Consider the following 21,111-nt stretch of genomic DNA (forward strand, 5'->3'; position numbering starts at 1 on the left):
ATTTAAGGCCAGTAAATGTATTTTTGTAAATAAATGTTTGCTTTAACAACAAAGAAAGCAACTGTGCAGATCTTTTCAGATAACTCCCGATGAGGTTCAAAGAATGAAGTTTTGAAGATTTTATATTTTTAAGAGCAAAGCAAATTAATGAAAAATAAATTCTAGTTGCTCATTATATCAGTTAACAGTTATTGATAACTGGGTTGAATCAAGATACGAAATTGTATAAAATTAGGCTTTCAGTTATCAATATATAACATGATAAAAATTGAAAGCTAGCATTCATTAAATATTCAAATTAATTGAAATTTTATTCCGCGATATATTTATAGCATAATAATAATCAAGCTAAGTTGATTAACTGAAAGAAAGTTTTAGAAAATGAAGGAACGATAGTGTGCTCCTTCCTTTATTTCTTCCTTTTGATTTTTACTTAACTATTTTAATATTTCTTTCTTTGTTTCTTTCGTGACGTTAAACTCGCTGCTTTAAGAATAAAAAGTCTGATCTAATATATTTGATAGTTGTTTGAGATCCAGTTACATGCTTTGAATGAACATCACTCCTTAGCAGTCAACTGAAACCTTGGTACATTTGAAGTCCAAATCAAGATAGATATTTAGCAGTTGTACACTGAATGTGAATGCCCATAATTAGAAAAATATTTTCTGTTACTGTTTCTGATGAATTTATATCTAAAAAGTATGTGTGTGTGGGGGGATCCTTTTTGTCTTTTTGCGGAAAGATCTAGGTTTGAATCCAGTTTAGGTTGTGAGACACGTTTATAAGGGCTTTTCGACAAAAGATGAGTTCGCTGAACTTACGAAATGGTAAAGGTTTTTCCGGAAAATCGGGTTGTTTCTCTGGCAAAAGAGAGAAACCTTCCAGAGAATGCACGCAAATAACAGACAGAGCAAACTAGCTAGATGGAATTAGTCTTCTCTCACTGTATTAATTGGATTTATATGAAGTCAATCTGCTTTGCTATTACAGAAATAATGACGCATAGATATTTTCCCTTATAATTCTCTTCTGAACCGTTGGTACGGAATCGCTCCAACTAATCCCGTTCATATATTTCAATCAATATATTTGGAGCATCGCATTCCTTGAACCTTATGTATGCAAATTTAAAATAACACAATATCTCCTTTAAAGTGCAATAAGTCAAATGGATGTGATAAAATCATATAGTTGGAAGATTCACCTTAGTTAAGAAACTACTTTATAATGCATTTTGAAAAGGAAAAAAAAATCTAATTATACGCATGTTATTTAAGATGTTTAGTATAAAATGTTCAATATAAGCTTCATTTTTAGCACACGTTTGCAAAAATACTCTCTATCCTTGCCTATACTGTTCTTTATGAATTACATCTCGTAAAAATATAACTGTAAAAAATCCATAAATTATAAATTTTGTTTCCATTTTTGAGAGATTCAATTCCAATTACTTTGCATTGTACGTTCCAACAAAAAGGCGCCCCAACGTGGCAACTTTCGGAATTAGAAAGGCGTCCCGTATTGACCGCTATAGCAGGGGGTGTGGTGATTGTGAGCCAGTGGAAAGGCCTTCGAATTCGGCAATTCATTTTTAACGATGCTAGTACTAAATGCAAATAGTTCGTCGTTTCAATCATTTTCTATCATCTACAGCATCTTGTGGAAAACCTTTTAGTTAAAAGATGAACCCTATTGAAAACGAATGGTTACTTTAAATGTTGACTTCGGCAGTGAGGCAAGGAGTGTCGTAGCAGAAGCTTCACTGCTAAGCTCATCTCCCTTGTATTGCTGCGATCAATTGAGGCGTGGGAAGGCAAGATGGCGAGCTTTCAAAGAGATCATTGGTCATACGTTTGGCTTCAGTGTTTGCTACTTAGCTTACTTCTGTGTAGAAATGGCACATTTGCAGATAGAAATAAGTATTGTAAGCATCCATTTAACTTTTCGTTTCATAATTTAACAATGTATGTTATCTATTAAAGTAAATCCTAAATGTTACATTACCGGTTAGAAAAACCTAGAGTAATGCGATATTATATTGTAGAAAATATTCATAAATTAAATTCCTAATTATAAATCACTGTGTTTTGTTTAGAAGGAACTATTTGTTCCTTTTTTTTACTGTTTGTAATATGATATGATCACTAACAAAACTTCAATTGAACGTTACAAGGCATGTAACTCAAGGGTTGTTGTAATGTATTTACGATGAATTATTAACATAGACTGTAAATATTTTAAAAGTCTTGCTTTATAAGTGGACGGGTTCGAGAAAGACTGTATATTCTGTTCATGTCGTTGTTATTTTCGCATATGAAACTAGATATAACGTGTGGGTGATTTTATAGTGAATCATGGTTCAGGATTTCGGCTTTTATTTGCGGAGTGATTCATAGTTTTTATCATCGATTGCATTATAAATGTATTTTCCCATTTAAACAGTAGGTCACTTACTGAAACAAATGGTCAAGCATACAAGGTTTTAAAGTATTCGATTTTATTCTCCAGTAAGAGAGCATGTATAAATACTTACTTGTATCATTGGGTATATAATAAGCAATTTACAATTTATAATTATTTTCATTGGACTGTATTCATTTCATTTTCGGTACATGTATTTTTCATTTATTCGGCTTATGAAGATAAAAAAATAAATATGGCTTTTTTTGTATGAAATTAGTCAAATTGAAAAGTACTGAAATAGGTAGCTTGCCAGTATAGCAACATATGAAATGAAGAAATGAATGTTAAATTCTAATGATCTCGTTCTCATTTTTTTTGAAAGAATTCACATTAATTAGTCATTTTCAAAAAGACAAGAAAAAGATTTACCCGTTTTCACTGGCGAGGTATTTGCCTGATAACCTTCAAACTTCTTTAGGCAAAGTAGATAATATATTCAGCTTAACAGAACAATGTCATGTGGAATGTTTATTTGGATTATTCTTGTGAAGTCTTATTTAGCTGCCTGCCCGATGAACATTGTCGATATTTAAACTACTGAAAATAATCAGTTTAAATTTAAGAATAATATAAAATGTTAGTTGTGCTTAAATGAGTTTAATTCAAAGGAATGATTACTTCGCACAAAGTGAGGTTAGTCAGAGGTAGATTGTGCAGCTTCTAACAGTATTATAGTAATAGTGAGATTCCTTAAACACCTATTACTATAAAACAGTAATGAATTACAAACTAAAGTGGCAGAAACAGTGAAATTCTGAACCGAAACTGCCTAGTGAAAAGAAGACGACTAAAACAGTAATACGAGTATATATATATATATATATATATATGCAAGAAAGTAAATTTCTTTATCATGTAGCATCTTTTCGCTAGTATATACTCCTTTGGCAATCAAGTATTAAACAGTATTATAATATTAATAAGGACAACCAATATTAATAATATTTACTAATACAAGAATGGAAACCTACATGAAATCAGCATAAATCTACATGAAGAGTATAGCAAATTTTCATTAAAATAAACTGAGTATTGTCTTTTTTCTAGTTTAGATTTTCTTAATAAACAACTAATTTGATTGAAACCATCTAAGGTTGTGATTTTTTTTTTGTTTTTGTAAATCCCCTTCCTTTCACACGCATACATAAATATATACAAAATACATCTTGCTGATAAATAATAACATAATTTCATTCAATAACTTAGTTACAAATAATAAGTAAATGAATGTGGGTGCGCATATATATATTTACAGACCATATCTCTACTCTTTGTTTACACGAGCGATACCATCCCCTTTATAAGAAGATTGATGGGGCAGTGTTGACTTCAGAGGGAGAGGATAATATGGAATGTGCCATTACTTTCCAAACCGACTCCATCCTGCAGAAGTTCATGTTACGTTTCGAACATCTGGCACTCGACTGTAATGACCATTTGTATATCTTTGATGGAGCACATGCCTTTGGTAACTACAAGGTAAATAACATTGAATAATTTTGTTAATATTTCCATTGCAAATTTTGTTTTCATGAAAATTATGATAATGAAAGATGTCAAGATGATAACAACATAAACGTGCATTTATTTTATATTTGTAAGTTACTTGATAAATTATGTTCCTAATGAAATGATCTGATAGTTAAAAAGTGAGACATATTTTCCCATAAATAATTATCTAGAAAATGTACTTCAATCTGTAGTTTTATCTTTAATGTTTGGACCTTTGCACAAGTTTTAAATTATGAACGAATGCTTAACAGACTTAACTTTTAATCAGCAGTTATCGTATATAGAAGAAACTATAAATTACAAATTCATATGTGGATCTTTGCATGATTTAGTGCTCATTTCAGAATAACCAACCTAAATTGATTAGAGAATAATTTTATCGGTTTGAAATGAGAATCGGTTTATATTCGCAGTTATAAACGAACTTTAGTTCATTTATAAATTAACTTTAAACGAAATTAACTTTAGTTCATATATAAATTAACTTTAAATTGACTAAGGTAAAAATAAGATCAGAACAGGCTTTTAAAAGCCACAAATTACTTATAAAACGAAGCAGTTAGTTTATGATAATTAATAACTTAGTTGATAATAATTAAAATAGTTTCATTATACTATTAAATTGTTATCCGACCAAGTTTCAACTCCCTTTGCTTAAGGTAGCCATCGTTCACCGTAAGCTTACTTGCCCTGCAAAACTGATGCTAACTGCTAGGACGCTACATTTACAGGCGCAAAACAACTATTGTTCCTATTTTGTATTTTCGAACAGCGAGCTTTTTTTATTACTATTCCTTCCCTCCTCTTTTACCTTGAGGTGGCGAGGATTTTTCTACATTTAACCACTACTGTATCGAGGATAAGGTGTTTAGCCCCATGCCTCAGAATAGTGAGCTTTAAATGTAATATTATGACTCTCTCTCGCTCTCTCTCGTATTATTATGTTTTCGTATATATTATTCTTTTATTTCTCTTAAATAAAGAAACTAGAATAAATAATGAGCCCATCATAAACATGAAAAATGTATCATCTATTAAAATTACAGAATATATTAATGTTATAAAAAATGAAGATAGAAGACATTCGTCATTATTTTATTAACCAAACTAATGAAACGTAAAAAATAATGACGGATGTTTTATATCCTCCTTTTTTGTTACCATCTTGCCAAATTGAAACCGTCCAGACTACATATTTTTGTATTAATGATAAGTTTTGTTGGTTTGTCTAGTCAGAAGATGAATACAGGTTCGTGAGCTCGATAAGATTCGTTTGCAAATTCTTTCCGGCTTTCAAAGTAATTCAAAAAATATTTTTAAAAACTTATAAAATAATCATTTTAAATGTTGTATCTTAAATAATGAAAATATGGGGTAAAAGAATTTCCTACATACCTATAATAGATAACATAAATATTAATCTATTAAAGAGAACTATAAAAAAAGTGAAATGTGGCTTCATTTATTGAATTCGAAATTTTTCGTTATGCTTGCGAGTATTGTACTGCTAATCCTTTCTGGTTCCAGCAAATAAAACAGATTTTTCAAAAAATTGGTTTCTTGGTGAAATAGTTCTTTATTTTAATAGGAATGCCATTCAAGAAAGGGTGTTGCAGATTTATCATACTATAGTACCATGAATGGGATAAGGGTTAGATAACCCAGGAACCTGGGACGAATTATTAAAATAATTAATTCGTTCTTGCTGGAGTGCTTACTGAAAACTTTGTCGCTTTACACACACACACACACGCACACACAATCTATACCGGTATCTCTGCAGCTACGCCATTCATACAGTAATTAGCACTTTTTCTTTCTCTTTTGTGTAAAGTTTTATACTTGTATTAGCAAACGTTTTGAAGGTTTCTTCTGGTTTCTTCTTTCTTCTTCTCACACAATAGAGCTGCTCTTCTATATGACATTTTATTATTTCGCTTCTGAAAGAGAGATAAGGAATAAAAATCTCGAGAATCGAGTGAGGACGCTTCTAGGTGTAGCCTAAATCCTACAACCGAATAAGATGAATAATGTATAGGAATTAGAAAATTCTCATCTTTTTAATGAAGGTTAACAAGAGTTAGGAATTATCCATTTTGAATAGGCACTAAACTTTTACAAGCTTGTCAAATTACCAAAATTGTTGGATTTGCTGTTTTGGTTTATACGCTATCAATATGCAGTTTCCATGTTTTGATAAAATAGCTGAAATATTTGCCTCTGATAAAATTTTCTGGAAAAAAAAATATATGCTTTCTGTTGAAAGTATATTTTTTTATTTATCTTCTTTCTTACTCGCTTTGCCCAGATTTGCCTTTCTCACACCAAAATACAAAAACTTTTTTATATAGAATTATAATAATTCGCAAACAAGGTGTTTACAAGGTGTTATTATAATTTAAATGCTGAACAGATTCTCATGCTTAATAAAATACAGGGTTATATAAACAAATATTTTTGTGTATTTCGATAATAAAAATGATATTAGTATGCTTTGTTATTTGGATCCCGAAATGCGACAATATAAATGTGGTTCAGAAGAAACCTAATTTCAAAAATTAATAACAGGGAATTTTTACTATAAGGTTGTCTGATAGAAGAAAAAATAGTTTAATTTTCAGAAAGTGAATGATACCTATTTCTCCCTTCCTCTCCAAAAATCATTCAATCTTGGTGCTCCCGAGGCAAAGCTCGTGTCTGGAATTTTGCAGTATGTTGAATATTAAAAATCAAAATATAAAATATTAAACTAATTTATAAGTACCGAAATGTGTCAGAATGTGTGGAAAATTCAAATGAAAACATCCGTTTTTTGGCGAATATTAAAAACTTTAAATATATATATATATATAACTGAAACTTCGGATAATAGAGTGATTTGAAATAATGTATATTTTAACGTTTTGTTGCATGTGTAAAACCTATTACATTGGTTTTGTCTACATGTTTGTACGCACATATTATAAATTACTCGACTTTGATTGGATGGATTTGGTATTTTTGATAAAAAAAAAATCTGTCGAGAAATTTCAACTTCAAGTTTGGTTTAAATCAAACTATTTACGGGGTTAGACAAAACAAATGTACTCGTAATACGTGATGCTGAATACATTTGCAAAACTCACCTTTTTATAATATCCAAATCCATTTCCATCATTATTTGATATCAATCAGGGTTTTGTATAAGTAATTCATCTTGCATAATTAATGTTAAATCATCTGGGTAACATACGATTAAGTTATAACATACTACTCCATTCAGTCTGTATTTCAAAAACATTTTCAGCTTAGAGATTAATTTGTTTTCTACCTCTTTCCTCCACATGTCATAGATCATATTTATTATTATTCTATAGCGTTTATTTCCTTTTAATAAGATATTAATTAGTTTATTAAAATATCATCTGAATATAAAAAACCAGCATTCATTATTTCCATTCACAATACATCTACTTGATAGATGAAGTTTTAAAATACCAGCTGTTAAAAAAAAAAAAAAACTATGAAAGAGTGTATAAATATTTGCTTGTGTTACTATGGCAATTGTATTGTTTAGGCTGATCTTTCCTGCCGCAGTACCAGAACAGATGTTGGGACCATCTTTACCCAGGGCAACTACGTTACCCTTAAATATGAAACAGATCGCTGGAGCCAATCAGGGAATGGATTTAAATTAGTAATCACTGCCATTAAAGATTCACGTAAGTGCTAGTTTAGTAGAAAAATGTTATATAAATAAAAGTTGTTCGGTTACACCAACGTGAGTGAATGTATACAAAGAAATATCAATCAATTTTATAATAAATATAAAAGTAAATAATTGAAATATAAGATAATGAAATATTTGTGACTAAACATGAAAAATATAGAAAATTATTAACTGAATATGAAGTCAATCTAATTTTTTATAAAAGTTTTTTTTAATGGAATCTATAAACAGTGCCCTAGCACATTCACAAAGCAGCAAAGTAAATAGAAATTAGTGAGCACGGTCAAAGGGCAATTCAATTTTTAACCATCCATCGTATCCGTTAAAGTGAAAAAGACCTCTCCCCTTGTATGATTTTTTTTTCTCTTCAGTTTTCTTTGAAAGATTCAGATAAAGATTCAGATAATTATATATATATATATATATATAATGTGACTCCCACTCAAGAATCGTTATAAACCTACAGAACATTAGCACCGTGCGTCGGCTAAGTTATTTTGTGTTGCATTTACTTATTTACTTTTTATTTTTACATAATCCGGAAACCATTCTGGAAGTTTTTCAAGCCACTCCAAGTCTCTAATATAATTCTGAGCACCATTTTGCTGAAGCTGTGTTTGGCACTGAGCTTTTTTCATTTCCTTGTTGGTGCATATCTTCATGAAAAAAAGTCCAGTTTTAGTTCAGTAATAGGAAGTATCTTTTTGAACATCTTACTTGCAAACTAAACCAACAGTTTCCCTTAGCTCAACATGGTCTAAAATTTTAATTAAGTCAATATATTCCGGAAAATCATTGTAAGCATTTAATATCTCGCGAGTTTGTCTTATGAGTATAACTTTATTTTTTCCCCCATTTTATCCAAAATTTGATTCCGAATTTTTAAAAAAAAAATCAAAATTTTCATTTCAAAATATTAATAAAAACTCATTATACTCATAATAACTTCAGTCTAAACTCGTAATTAAGAAATAACGACTTATTTCAATAAAAATCAATTGTCAAAACATCAAGGAATACCGGATCATTTTGGATTTTTAATCCCTTCGTATTCAGTTTATATAATTTTTTTGTTTTTTTTTTCGTATTTACAATATCGTATAATATTTGAATGTGACATTAACAGTGTATGTTTAAGTATTATTTAAAATGGAATATTTTTTATTATAATTTCCATATGATTCCATATTGCCTCTTTGATGCTGAACTGGTATGTTGAAATTATGATTAGTCAAATAAAATATCCAATATCTTATAACTTAGGTGTATTAATGCTTGCATTTATATCATTCTTTCCTCTTTAAAACAGCTTTACCCATTTAGTCAAAACAAAGATGCATCTTCTTGTCATTCATCTGGTATTGCATGAGAAACGAAGAAAAGTTTAGGATCACTTATACTCATTGTATAGAAAATTAAATTTCTTGATTAGATAACCTCATGCTCTGTTGTAACTTATATATTTCATTTAGCAATGGGATGCCGTGATTTTAGCTGCCTCAATAAGTTCTGCATATCTGAAGACCTTATCTGTGATGGTGTTAATCATTGTGGAGATAACAGTGATGAAACAAGCCATGCCTCTTGTGTTGGTAAGAAGCAAAAATTGTACCATTTTTATAGACAAATTATCATAATAGTACTCAGTAATATATATACTGTATATATATATATATATATATATATAAGCAGTGATTCTCACGTAGGCAAATCGGCAGTTGCAGAATATTCCATTAAAGCATTGAGAAAGATCGTCTGATCAAATGTCAAAATTCTCATCAAATGCAACCTTTCTATGATAGATAACAATAGAATTCATGAACAGTCTAGACAGTTTTTAAATAGACCGCTATCTAAGAATGAACAAAATCTAGTCTAGTCTATATCAAATCCTACTCTGAGCAGACAGCAACATAACACACCCATATAAATCTTTCTTAGTTCAGTAATAAAGAGCATCGTCTTCAAAATATACTGAACTGCACACTCGATATGAGCGAGACTATCACTCTATTTATAGAATGCATAAAATATGTATATAGCGCGCAAAACCCAGACGCTTAAATAAAAAATGAACTAGCTTCACTTCCATCAGAATATTTGTACTTACAAGAATGCCGAAAAGTTAAGCTAAACTATTCATAATTAACGTATATCGATCAGTTATGTAATAATATAGCGTGTGTATAGGATAAAATCTCAAGTATCTAGACCCATTGCCTAATCGAAAGGCAGAGAGAGAGAGAGAGAGAGAGAGGGGATTGGATCATTTTTCCTAAGAAATCAGAACGTACAAAATTCGTAATTTTCCATTATATTAAAAATATAAGCATCTATATTTTTTTTCGAATTAATATATAAATTATAATTTAAACTACATGTCATTAGGAAGAAAATAAATTAAATCTCAATATAATATAAAACAGCTTCGTTTGTTGTCGATTAACTTTACTTATGCTAAAAATATTATTTTGATAGAGAGAGAAATAGACGATATTCTAGCATATCACATCGAAATGTAGTTATCTCAATAAAATGAGAAAGGATAGTGTTTGTTACTCATCCACTTAAGATGTCAATTCTCTCCCTAATATCTAACAAACGATCTTCCAAGGAAAAAAAATCTGGACCTCCCATCCTTCTCTTTTTTTAGAAGGAACAATTCACCAAAATTGCGATTTACCATCATTTTATTAAATTTCGTCATTGTACAGAATTTTTGTTAATAGCCATAGTAAGGACCTCCTTAACTTAGTCAATATTAACGACGAATGTCCTTTGGGTGAAAAGATCTGAGTCCGAATTTCGTCTAGGACGCAAAGAATCGTTTTAAGTTATTTTTAACTACAGATGAGTTAGCCGGTATCATAGGAAACTAATCGTTTTTCCTACCGGAAAATCGTTTTTTTTTTTCTTTTTTTTTTTTTTTAAATCTCAAGTCTTCTAGGAGAATACACGCAGTTTAAGGTACAAAAATATATTTATAAAGGACTAATGATCTTATCCTGTTAAAATTATGGATACGGAAACCAAGATATTTGTCAGATCGAAGGTCCTAAGAGCCTGTAAATGCCACTTATGAATGAATGAGTTAATGACATATTAGTAGATAATAGTAACAAAAGAAGTTAATTTTAAAAACTTGAATCTCTTTAAGAAAATCAAAAGACACATCATTCGGACTAGATCAGGGTCTACCTTTTATATCAAAAATATAAGATACTTTGATATATACTCAGATATGAAGGTTATTATTGATATCACAAGGTATTTGTTCAGAAAAATCCTGTATATGCCTCATCATTCTATAATAATAAAAAAATATGGATACTTAGACAAGTACTATATATTTAACTTGATTACAAACCCATGTTTTGTATTGTTGGTATTTTTTGACATTACAGACAAAAAAGTCTAATTTGTCATCCACGTTTTCAAAAGAATCGATCATTCTTTTTTTTTTACATCCTTCATCACTTTTCGCCAGGTTCATTTATGAATAAATCTATCAACTTAAGCGATTGTGATAGTCTAGATAAAAAAAAAAAGAAGATAAAAGAGTTCTGGATAAAAGAATTCCACTGCGGTTTAACTTGTATATTGATTGAAACGTTCCAGTTCTTACACTAATGTATATCAGCTATTTTTGACGAATTCCTAAATCGAAATATTTTTGTCCAGCTATTATATCCTTTACTCATTTTAAGTCTGAAAGAAAGCAAAATTGATTTTTCTTCGCATTAAGTTATACAAGACTTTTATTTGTTTAACAGCATAACTATTGATCGTATTCAACTGGGACTACTTTAAACCGTTACGTTTATCCTGTCTATTCATCGTCTGTACCATTCTTTTCTTCTTAGGAAAAAAAAAAAAAAAAAAAAAGAGGAATTTTTCATCTATTTTTTATCTTAGATTTTCCATTAGCAATGCGCGTTATTGTCGAAGATAATTACTTGATCTCATTTTTGTCATAAAGCTGTCTTGATGGATATATTTATTTTTTAATAATTTAATGTCTGAACACGATATATGAACACATAACAGAACATCAATATAACTCGGTAGATTGATTTCATTAATGTAAACTTAACCGGAATGATATTTTGCAAATGATATTTTGCAAACATACTTCGATGAGATCATTAATTATACACTTCATTCAGTGGAATTTGTAAGTTTGGTAGGGAGAGTTTAATTACTTATGGCCTACATACGTCTTGCTAACAAAATAATGATAGGTTCTATCGAAGGCAGTCATTAAAAGATTGTGATATTGTAAATTGATTTTTTTGCTTTTTTTTATTCCCTCTAAAATTCCAAGAGATAAATTTTAAGTCATATTCGCAATTCATATTAGCATTATTAATATGAATTGTAAATAAACTATTTTTACTTTGTAATCATTCCTTAAATCGATATATATATATTAAGTCATATGTATACCGAGAAATCATTCTGCACGTCTAGAAAGCATTCTGTTGTATTGACTATACAAGAGCCTGTAAGTATAACAAATTATGGTACCAGTAGTAATACTGACTATGCAGACGATCAAAGGGAATAAACATGAGAAAATTATTGCAGGTGTTTTAACGGGAAAAAAAATAATAAAAAACGTTTTTCATGTTTGTAAATTAAATTTAAAAAAAATCGTTTAAAACTTCGTGTTTTTGCAAAAAGGCATCTTGCAGCGTTTATTAATCTCTCTCTTTATTATTAATGAAGTTTTAGGACAATATAATTCTATCTAATGCATGGTTGTTTTTAATTAGCATACATTAGAACTACACGATCGTTATGAGTCACAGGAAATTAAATATCACGCTTCTAAAACAATTTGGATCAAGTCCAAATTTGGTGGTTATAGTGATAGGCAAGTACTCGTGAGTTTTATTATTATAGTTTTTATTTTTATTTCAGCCCAACAAAAAAATAGTGATGACTCAGCTTAAATTATTTGCGTAAATACTACCGCAATATGATAAATGTTTTTAAAAATATGCACTTTACAAGTTTATGAGAATGTCAATATTATGACCGACGTTAAATTTTTGATGGAAAACTGATTTTTATATTTAAGTGAATAGGTTAAGGTTCTTGTGTAGTATTGTGATAAGGCTTTCATTTATTTAAAAAAAATAATAATAAATAATAATAATAATAATAATAATAATAATAATAATAATAATAATAATAATAATAATAATAATGAAACGTTATACATCCCGTTCTTATCGCCAACGAGAGGAAATATTTTTCTCGGCCTTTTTATTTTATTTATTTATTTTCAGTCGGTCACCGACTAAGTCGATGTTTCACCCAAGCATATAGTTTTTTTTTTTTTTTTTTTTTTTTTTTTTTTTTTTTTAAATCAGAAACTGGGTTCTTACCCACGCAGCTTAGCCCATCACAAATTGACCATCGAACTCACTGTTTCACACAATAATACCAGTTAGGAATACGAGATGGCGGCAACTGTCTTGACGGATTCTCTTCTCATAGTCTTCAAAATCATCGGCAGCCATGGACTCAACTATAGGTGACGGCAAAAGGTGGAAACCGGCTACCTACTGACTTCAAAAAGCTATTTAGGACTAAAATGAGTTCTGCCTACTCTCTTTGAGTAATTATAAGGAGTTAGGGGATTTATTTTTTCTGACTCCCACCTATAAAAGATTGTAAACTTATACATTAATACAATGGGTGAGCTAAGATTTTTAAAATATTTTTAATTGTCTATTTGTTTGCTATTTTATTTTTTACATATCTAGAAACTGTGATCTAGAGACCAAGCATGCAACGTTTTCAAGCTACACTGCAGGCTTCCAATAAGTAGGGACGGGAGTCCTACACCACGTGATAAAATTCATTCTTCCCGCCCCTCCACATAAACAAAACAATCACAAACATCCATTTCCATCGTGGGATCGAACCTCCTCCCCCCCCCCACCTGTTGGGTGCAATCAAATACGTTAACCACGGCCAACCAGCCCATCAGTTTATTGAATAAATTTATTTCTCTAGACGTTCCATGTGTATCTTCAAAGAGCCTTGATCTGATAGGTTACCGAGCAATTAGTCCACGCGGTTAGCCGCGTGGCTATGCACTTCGCAACCATATGCATAGGAAAGGTTCGATTCCCGTCGCCGACGTGAGGAGCTTAAGGATCTTTCTCAGCCATAGCCAAGTTAGCCGATCTTACGCATGGACAGCAGGGTTTTTCTCCCCAGTTAATCTGGGGTTTTCCATCCCGCAAGCAGGCAAACGGGCCCCGTGAACACACAGGCTACAGTCATAGGACAAACCTGAAGGCATAGGGCTAGCCAACTTATCCTCGGGACGGGTACGGCTTAGAAGAGCTAAGGATAGCTCCGTAACAGGCCACTAGGCCTAATACGTGAAGGGAAGAGGAAGAAGAAGACTGGGCAGTTAGTAACATTATTACTTTCTTTAACATGTTGCAATTAGTTTGAACGTTTATTAATGCCTTATTCCAGTGATGGCCTCCTATATTACAAAACATGATGGAGGTATATGTCGAGCCTCCGTAGCTCAGTCAGTATAGACGAAGCCCTTTGGTCGGAAAGACCTGGGCTCGATTCCCGTCCTTGATGTGAGGAATCTTTATCTGGTCTCTTTCGACTAAAGGTGAGTTAGCCGATCTAACTCATGGGGGGTTCACCTGGAAACTCGGAATTTCGTCCCCCAGAACAGGCAAACCGGCCCAGTGAACACACGCGGATTACAGTCATGAATACGTCCCAGCCATATGCCTGTCCCGAGGCTGGATAAAATTGGGGGTTGGGGAAAGCAATGGTGAACTATCCTGTAAAAATCTCACCCGGAATACTTTGTGGGAAATGCCTACAAAGTCACCTACGGTCGGAAAGGACTGAAAGGGAAAACCAATAAGGTATGTGTCGTACAGTTTCCGAAAGACAACATTATCTTCATGAATTGTTATTTAGAATTGCTATAAAACAACTACGGCTATGAGGGAAGTAGAAGAAACTAACTAAAATAGCTCAGTTAGTTTCTAAAATAAAGCTGAATCGTGAAACTAATACCGTCCGCAATTAGTTTGCAGTGTAATACTTATAGAGGAGGGGTATTAAAACGTATTTGATCATTATGAAATATGTTTGAATTCGATTATGGAAAAGAAAAACATATCACATTTAATATGTTTTTATTGTATTTCTTAGCCTCCCTTAGCCCGCCCACGGTACTGATGTACCATAGATTTACAACCTATCTCGGATGGGAGATGCATAGTAAATATCCTTTCTGGAGCTATGAAGCACTGTCATTGATCGGTTGTCTATGCGTCGGAGGCCACTGTATTGCTATAAACGCACATCACATATCATTATTCACACTGATTTCCTCCCTTGCTTCCTGCTGCAAACCTTAAATTAATACGGATCCTACCTAATGTTTTTTTTTTTTTTTTTTTCCTTGTTCAGCTGAAGTGAGCGCAAAGGGAACTTATGTGCCGTTATGGTTACCGTATACTTTGAATAAGATAACTGAGATTCGACGATTGAGTGAGTCATGACATAGCGTTTGCGCAAATAACCTGCAGGAAAAAAAATAATAATAATAATCTGATATTAGAATAGAGTTACTATTCTAGCAAAACTGACCAGTTCGATTAATGAGTTCAACTCTCAAACTGACTTAAAGAAACATAATTCTTCTTTCTCAACACGTGGGATGGCGGGGGGTAGAATTAATAACTGATTTTTATACAGAAAATATTTTTAACACAATTTCACTCAGTTATTTTTATTATAACAAAAGTGCAAACATAAACACGTCTGGCATTCGTCTGACCGCCAAATAATTTCGCAACTCAGTTGTGCAACACATGAGCATTATTATTACTACATTACTACTTGGAAGAACGACGGTACATTGCGCCCTTCGATTGGAATAGGCTTAAGTTCGATTCTCGTCGCGACGGGAGGAATCTTTATCTGGACGATTTTCAATCGAAGGTGAGTTAGCCGATCTCATACGGAGATAGCAGGGTTTTTTCTCCCGGAAACTCGGGTTTTTCATCCCGCATACAGACATAGAATACCAGTTGTGGTGGAGGTGGGCGGTAGATGGCGTTGATGGAGATGATTCGTAGTAGAGGTTCGGTGTAGTGGTTGAGACAGTTGTAGGTGTTCTCCCGCGATGAGTCTTCTGACTCCTTGGAGGTGTCAGGAATAATAATAAGAAGAAGAATGTTGACGAAGGATGTATTGTCCAATCGTTCTGTCATCCGCACTATTATTTCATAAATTTTTGAGCATTTATTTGTATGTACTTTAATATACTAATATGATTGTAATAAATATTTAGCTGTCATCTTGAAATTATGCCACACTTTCAGCGTCCCTGCAGGTGTATACATGTTGACTACATGCTATTTATTTATTTATGTCTGTCATTATTTATTTTTGCATAATTAATTCAATACAGAACTTATTTTGAAGGTCGTATTTGAAAAATCATTACAACATCCGGTCTTAACAATTTAGAGAACAGAAAATAATAATAAATCAAAATATTCGCTATAATTTATTATTTGGTACTCAAATAGTGCTGTGTTTACGAATTACGAATATAAGTAAATGTCTACGAAACATTATTTACAAAATCTAGTTGCCCGAGTGGTTAGCGTATGCCAGCTGAAGGCATGGATGTTTTTCACTCACTGTCTTTTTTGGTGGGAGTTGAATATACTCTCCCAGTGTGAGACTCGAAGTGGCTTAAAAAGTTACGTTTGCTCTTGAGAGTAGGGTTTCTGGAGAGTAGAAAAAAAAATAATAATTCCCAGCCCGTCCAAGATCATCATTTATTTATAATTTTACAATTATAAATAGGGAAACCAATCAAAACAAATAAGTAGTCTGTGTACACTAAGATAGGATGACTTGCAGGTTGTTATGACGTGAAGGAAAACCAGGCTTCTGTCATATTCTAATTGACGGATCTCTGATGCACAGAGTTGGGGGGGGGGGGAACAGGGAGAATATTGCTGATGTATTTCCAATATGGTGTTCAGGGTCTGTCTCTTTTTCCATCTGTAGGAGGCGTGAAGGACCAAAGCATCAGAGGGTACAGAGAGTGGATGTCTGAGTTGGTGGCCGAGCCATTTTATTTGGTTTCTTTGAACAGTGCTGACTAGAGGATCTTGCTTGGTTTCATCTAATATAGTAGAGTTGGGAATGTGGGTTACTCCTTCCCAGGAGTAATCCAGGATATTTCTTAGACAAGTAGTTCCAAAGCTATTTATAATAGTGGTTGCTGCTTTAGTTGAGATGTTCCAGGTCTGGAAGCCTTATAGAAAGATAGACTGGCTGGTGCACTTGTAAAGACGAATCTTCATCTCCTTTGAGACGAGGCTCGACTTCCATACTTTATTAAGACTTCTGTGGAACTGCAGTGCTTTCTGTTTTCTTGTTTTAATGTCTGTTAAGGAGTCTGAGATGTGTGATCCAAGGTATACAAAGTCCTCTACTTCTTCAAGGTGATCATTTTGATTTTTATAGATGTGCCCATCTATCTGATGTTTGAATATCTTTGTTTTTTGGGAGTTTATTTTTAGTCAAAATATTTCTGCGGTTCTCCTAAGGCTGTTGAAATGGTTTTGGGCATCTGTAATGTTGGAGTCAATGAGGACTATATCATCTGCAAAGCTCAGATCTTCAAGGCATCTGTATATATATGGGTCTTTGATAAGGATTCCAGATTTAACTTCCATTAATTTAAAAATACAGTCAATCACTATGATGAAGAGATATGGGGCTGGAGTATCTCCCTGTAGGACTACTGTGGTGATGGGAAAACTGTCTGTTTTGCTGAGCACGAACAGAACGCATCCCATTATTGATTTATCTTAGGGTTGAGATAAATCAATAATGGGTAATTAGTGTACGTGTAAAGATAGAAATAAAATGTAAATAGAATCAAAAGATAAACTTAATATGTTTACACAAAATATTGCTTAAAAAATGTGATTTGTGATCAGTGGCATAGCGAAGGACCCATAGCTGAAGATACTAGTGTGGTTGGCAGTCACATACAGTAAAAAAAAAAAAAAACGGATTTTAAAATTAAAGACGAATTTTTAAAATAAACTTAGAAACATAATAGTCCTTTGATATCGAGAGAAGCCTGTACACTTCCTTTTTTCTTTATTGATTAACACAGTGTTTTCTTTTGTAGAATCCAAAGATGTGAAACATACAAATAGTATACGGAAATGCATTTATTATAGCAATTATGTAATACTTCGTTGTCGTATGTTTTTCACATTTTGAAACTCCTACTATCTTCAGCAATAGGTCCTTCGCTATGCCACTGATAACAAATCACATTTTTAAAGCAATATTTTGTGTAAACATATTGAGTTTATCTTTTGATTCTATTTACATTTTATTTCTATCTTTACACGTACACTAATTACAGATAAATAATATAGGAACCATAAGATAAGTTAAGCGAGTTAAGTTAAGTCAAACAAAAACTCAAAAGCAAGTTTGAGCGCGGTTAGTAGTTGGAAGGGAACAATCGTTCGATGCTATTGGCACACTCTCCCTCGATGAGTCTTTGGACTCCCTGGAAGTATCAAATAATAATAAATCAATAATGGGATGATGTTCGTGCTCAGCAATTTTTAAACTTTTAAGTTTCCTTTTTTAAAAAAATTAAACTTTTCTAAATCGACGTAAAATACCAGGAGACATTGCAGCAAAAGCTTTTGAGATTTATCGTTTGTCATAGTTTCTGATGTCACAAATAATGGTGTAGCGATATCCGCCCACCCCCCAATAAGCGTGGAGTGTTTATTTGTAGTTGCTTGCGTTGTTATAAATAAAACCGGGAAATTTCGTTCTCGTTCAGTAGTGCAATGAAGACAAAAATAATTAAATTAGCATTTACAAGTGTTTAATTAATTAATTACGATATATATTTTCTCCCCTCCCCGTAATTTCTTGATGTTGCACAATGACACACCAGCCTTCTGATCATATAAATAATGTCTCTTTCACTTCACTGAATTTGTATTCGATTTGAATTAACCTGGACTATGAGCCAGTGTATCATATCTGCTAGCTGCGTGTTCTCCTCTGGCTCCAAAGTGTTTTCAAGAAAAAAATTCATAGAATAAGTTCTAGTTGAATATTATTGAATTACTCCAAACTAAAATTATGTCCCCCACGACCAAAAAAAAAAAAGTTTCTCAGGGTCTAATTCTCTCTACACTCTTGTTAAGGTAGTGTGTGTGTGTGTGTGCAGCAAGTCAAATCTCCAAGTTCGTAAATAAAATGTCTTGTTAGAAGACAATTTTAAAGAATCTGTCTCGCTGCACCCATAACCCATCAAGATGTTTTCAAAATTCCAATATTTCAACTAATTCATCGCAGAAAGAAGAATATTGAAACAGTATTATACAAATTTATAGCTGCCCTCCTACATGCAATTTCCGTATGGAAAATCATATCATACACGTGGTAAAGTTTACAGTTTTTGTCCTTACGTATGACGCGTGCGCAAGAAACGTTTCTAGTCAGAAAGCCTCGAACACCCTGCATTAACTGCATATGCTAATAATAATAATATAAATGTATCAACTACAAGCTTAAATTAAATGTGTAAATGATCATGGCGCAGTCCTGTCAGGTGTATTAAATGTGTAAATGATCATAGCGCAGTCCTGTCAGGTATAATGATGCAGTCCTTGAAAAATCGGGTTATATGTCATGTTGCCTCGGTTCAGAAAATAGGATCGCTGTAATAACAAAAGATCTTAAATATTATGTATCAGAAGCTGACCCCTTTTAACTTACCTTAAGGCTTCAAATTACATACTTAAATTAATTGATTAATCAGTAGAATGTTGATTGAAAAAAAAACATATCTGAAATTCTTTAGCGAAAAGATGAAGACGATGCACTCTTTGAGTTGTTTACGTTAGAGACTATATTTAAAGAGAATGTTGAAATTAGGATATCGGAATGAACGCCAAGATAATAGAAAAGTTCAATTCTATTTCAAAATTTTCAAAATTCTATTTTGAAAGTGGGAAACTTTCAAAATAATACATTCATGTGAAAATACGGAATAGTAAAAATATTAACAGCAAAAAAAAAAAAGAGAAAGAACAAAAATTAAATTACAACACAAATGCCTGAAATTTCTACTATATCTACATGTGCAACCAGCAATAATAACGTTATATTTGCAGTAACTCACTAGTAATAATATGAACCAGTAAATTTCTATATTGTAACTTTTTTTTTTCATGGTTATAATTCTGAGAAAAGTCACCCAATTCTCCTTTCTATGATTAGATGAAACTGCTGTTGGTCAAATTCTTGGACTTCGAGTGAGCGTATTCGTAGCCATTGTGGTGAGCATATTTCTAGTTTGTTGTGTGGGCATCGTGGGTATAGCGATTTGCCTGTGTCGTAAGGAGGAAAGAAGTCGTCAAGAAGAACAACAACAAACGCAACCTCAGCATGCAGCCGCGCACCCATTGGTTGTTGGTTATCCACCTTTCCCTAGTAAGCGTGTAATGCCAACTTACTGTATATCTATATGTTTGTCTGTCTGTCGGTCTTTTGTAGAGTTCGTGTGCATGAACTTAAAATCTGTTTAATTAAAAGTAAATTGTTGATTTTTTAGAATAAATAATATATGTTAGTTATATATATTTACACAATAGTTTAGCCCTGAAATGATACCTTATTTGTGTTTAATTGTGGTAACAGAAAGGTATTTTTGTAATGCCTATTGCTTAATTAAATGGTTGTTTCTATAATTGCTGTATTGTAAAATCCTGCAGTGCATGAAAGGGATTTGGAAAGCATGTACTCCATGAACCAATGAAAGTTTACACAACTTTGGTGGAGAATTTCATTGTTGAGGGCTTGCAAGAAAATGACATTCAAATATGGAGTCTTCCTTTTGCATAATTTTTCTCTGATCAGGTGTCTTTGAGGCTAGTTGTATGATTTCCTTAATTATTAATACATTTATAATTTGCATGCATATTCCTAGGTGCATGTTGAGCCTCCCTACTTTAATTGGTTTTGATACCCTTTGGTTGGAAGACCTCGGTGTGAATCCTGGCTAGGATACAGAGAACCTCAAGAATTTTCAATTGAAGATGAGTTATCCACCTCATGTGGAGGTGGAGTGTTTTTTCCTCTCTGAAGTTGAGGTTTTTCATCCCACAAAAGTGGTGCATGGGCCAGAAGAACACATGCATGAGACATTGGGCCCTTCAGTTGGAAAAGACCTGAATTTGATTCTTTGATGAGAGGAGTCTTTATATGAATCCTAGTAGGATGCAAAGAACCTTTATCAGACTTTTCAGCTGAAGATGAGTTATTCATGTCATGTGGAGGTGAGGGTTTTT

The 21,111-nt window shown here is 32.4% G+C and overlaps 1 protein-coding gene across 1 annotated transcript; it reads left to right on the plus strand.

Moving 5' to 3' along the window:
• The first annotated feature begins 1,821 nt into the window (after positions 1–1,821).
• LOC150103261 (uncharacterized) lies at positions 1,822–20,349 on the plus strand. The gene is made up of 6 exons (XM_090398430.1): positions 1,822–1,927; positions 3,722–3,945; positions 6,564–6,566; positions 7,535–7,679; positions 9,160–9,279; positions 20,042–20,349. The coding sequence occupies exons 1-6, from the start codon at positions 1,822–1,824 to the stop codon at positions 20,347–20,349; spliced, it is 906 nt and encodes a 301-aa protein (XP_090254556.1).
• Positions 20,350–21,111: the final 762 nt, after the last annotated feature.

This window comes from Typopeltis vanoorti, chromosome 9, assembly GCF_054136105.1.
Source record: "Typopeltis vanoorti isolate ZY-2024b chromosome 9, IOZ_Tvanoo_1.0, whole genome shotgun sequence".
Classification (NCBI taxonomy): domain Eukaryota; kingdom Metazoa; phylum Arthropoda; class Arachnida; order Uropygi; family Thelyphonidae; genus Typopeltis; species Typopeltis vanoorti.

Coding starts and splice junctions, on each gene's coding strand:
- LOC150103261 (XM_090398430.1), top strand. CDS start 1,822: ATGGCGAGCTTTCAAAGAGATCATTGGTCATACGTTTGGCTTCAGTGT. Junction 1,928..3,721: donor TGCAGATAGAAATAAGTATT/GTAAGCATCCAT, acceptor ATATATTTACAG/ACCATATCTCTACTCTTTGT. Junction 7,680..9,159: donor CACTGCCATTAAAGATTCAC/GTAAGTGCTAGT, acceptor TATTTCATTTAG/CAATGGGATGCCGTGATTTT.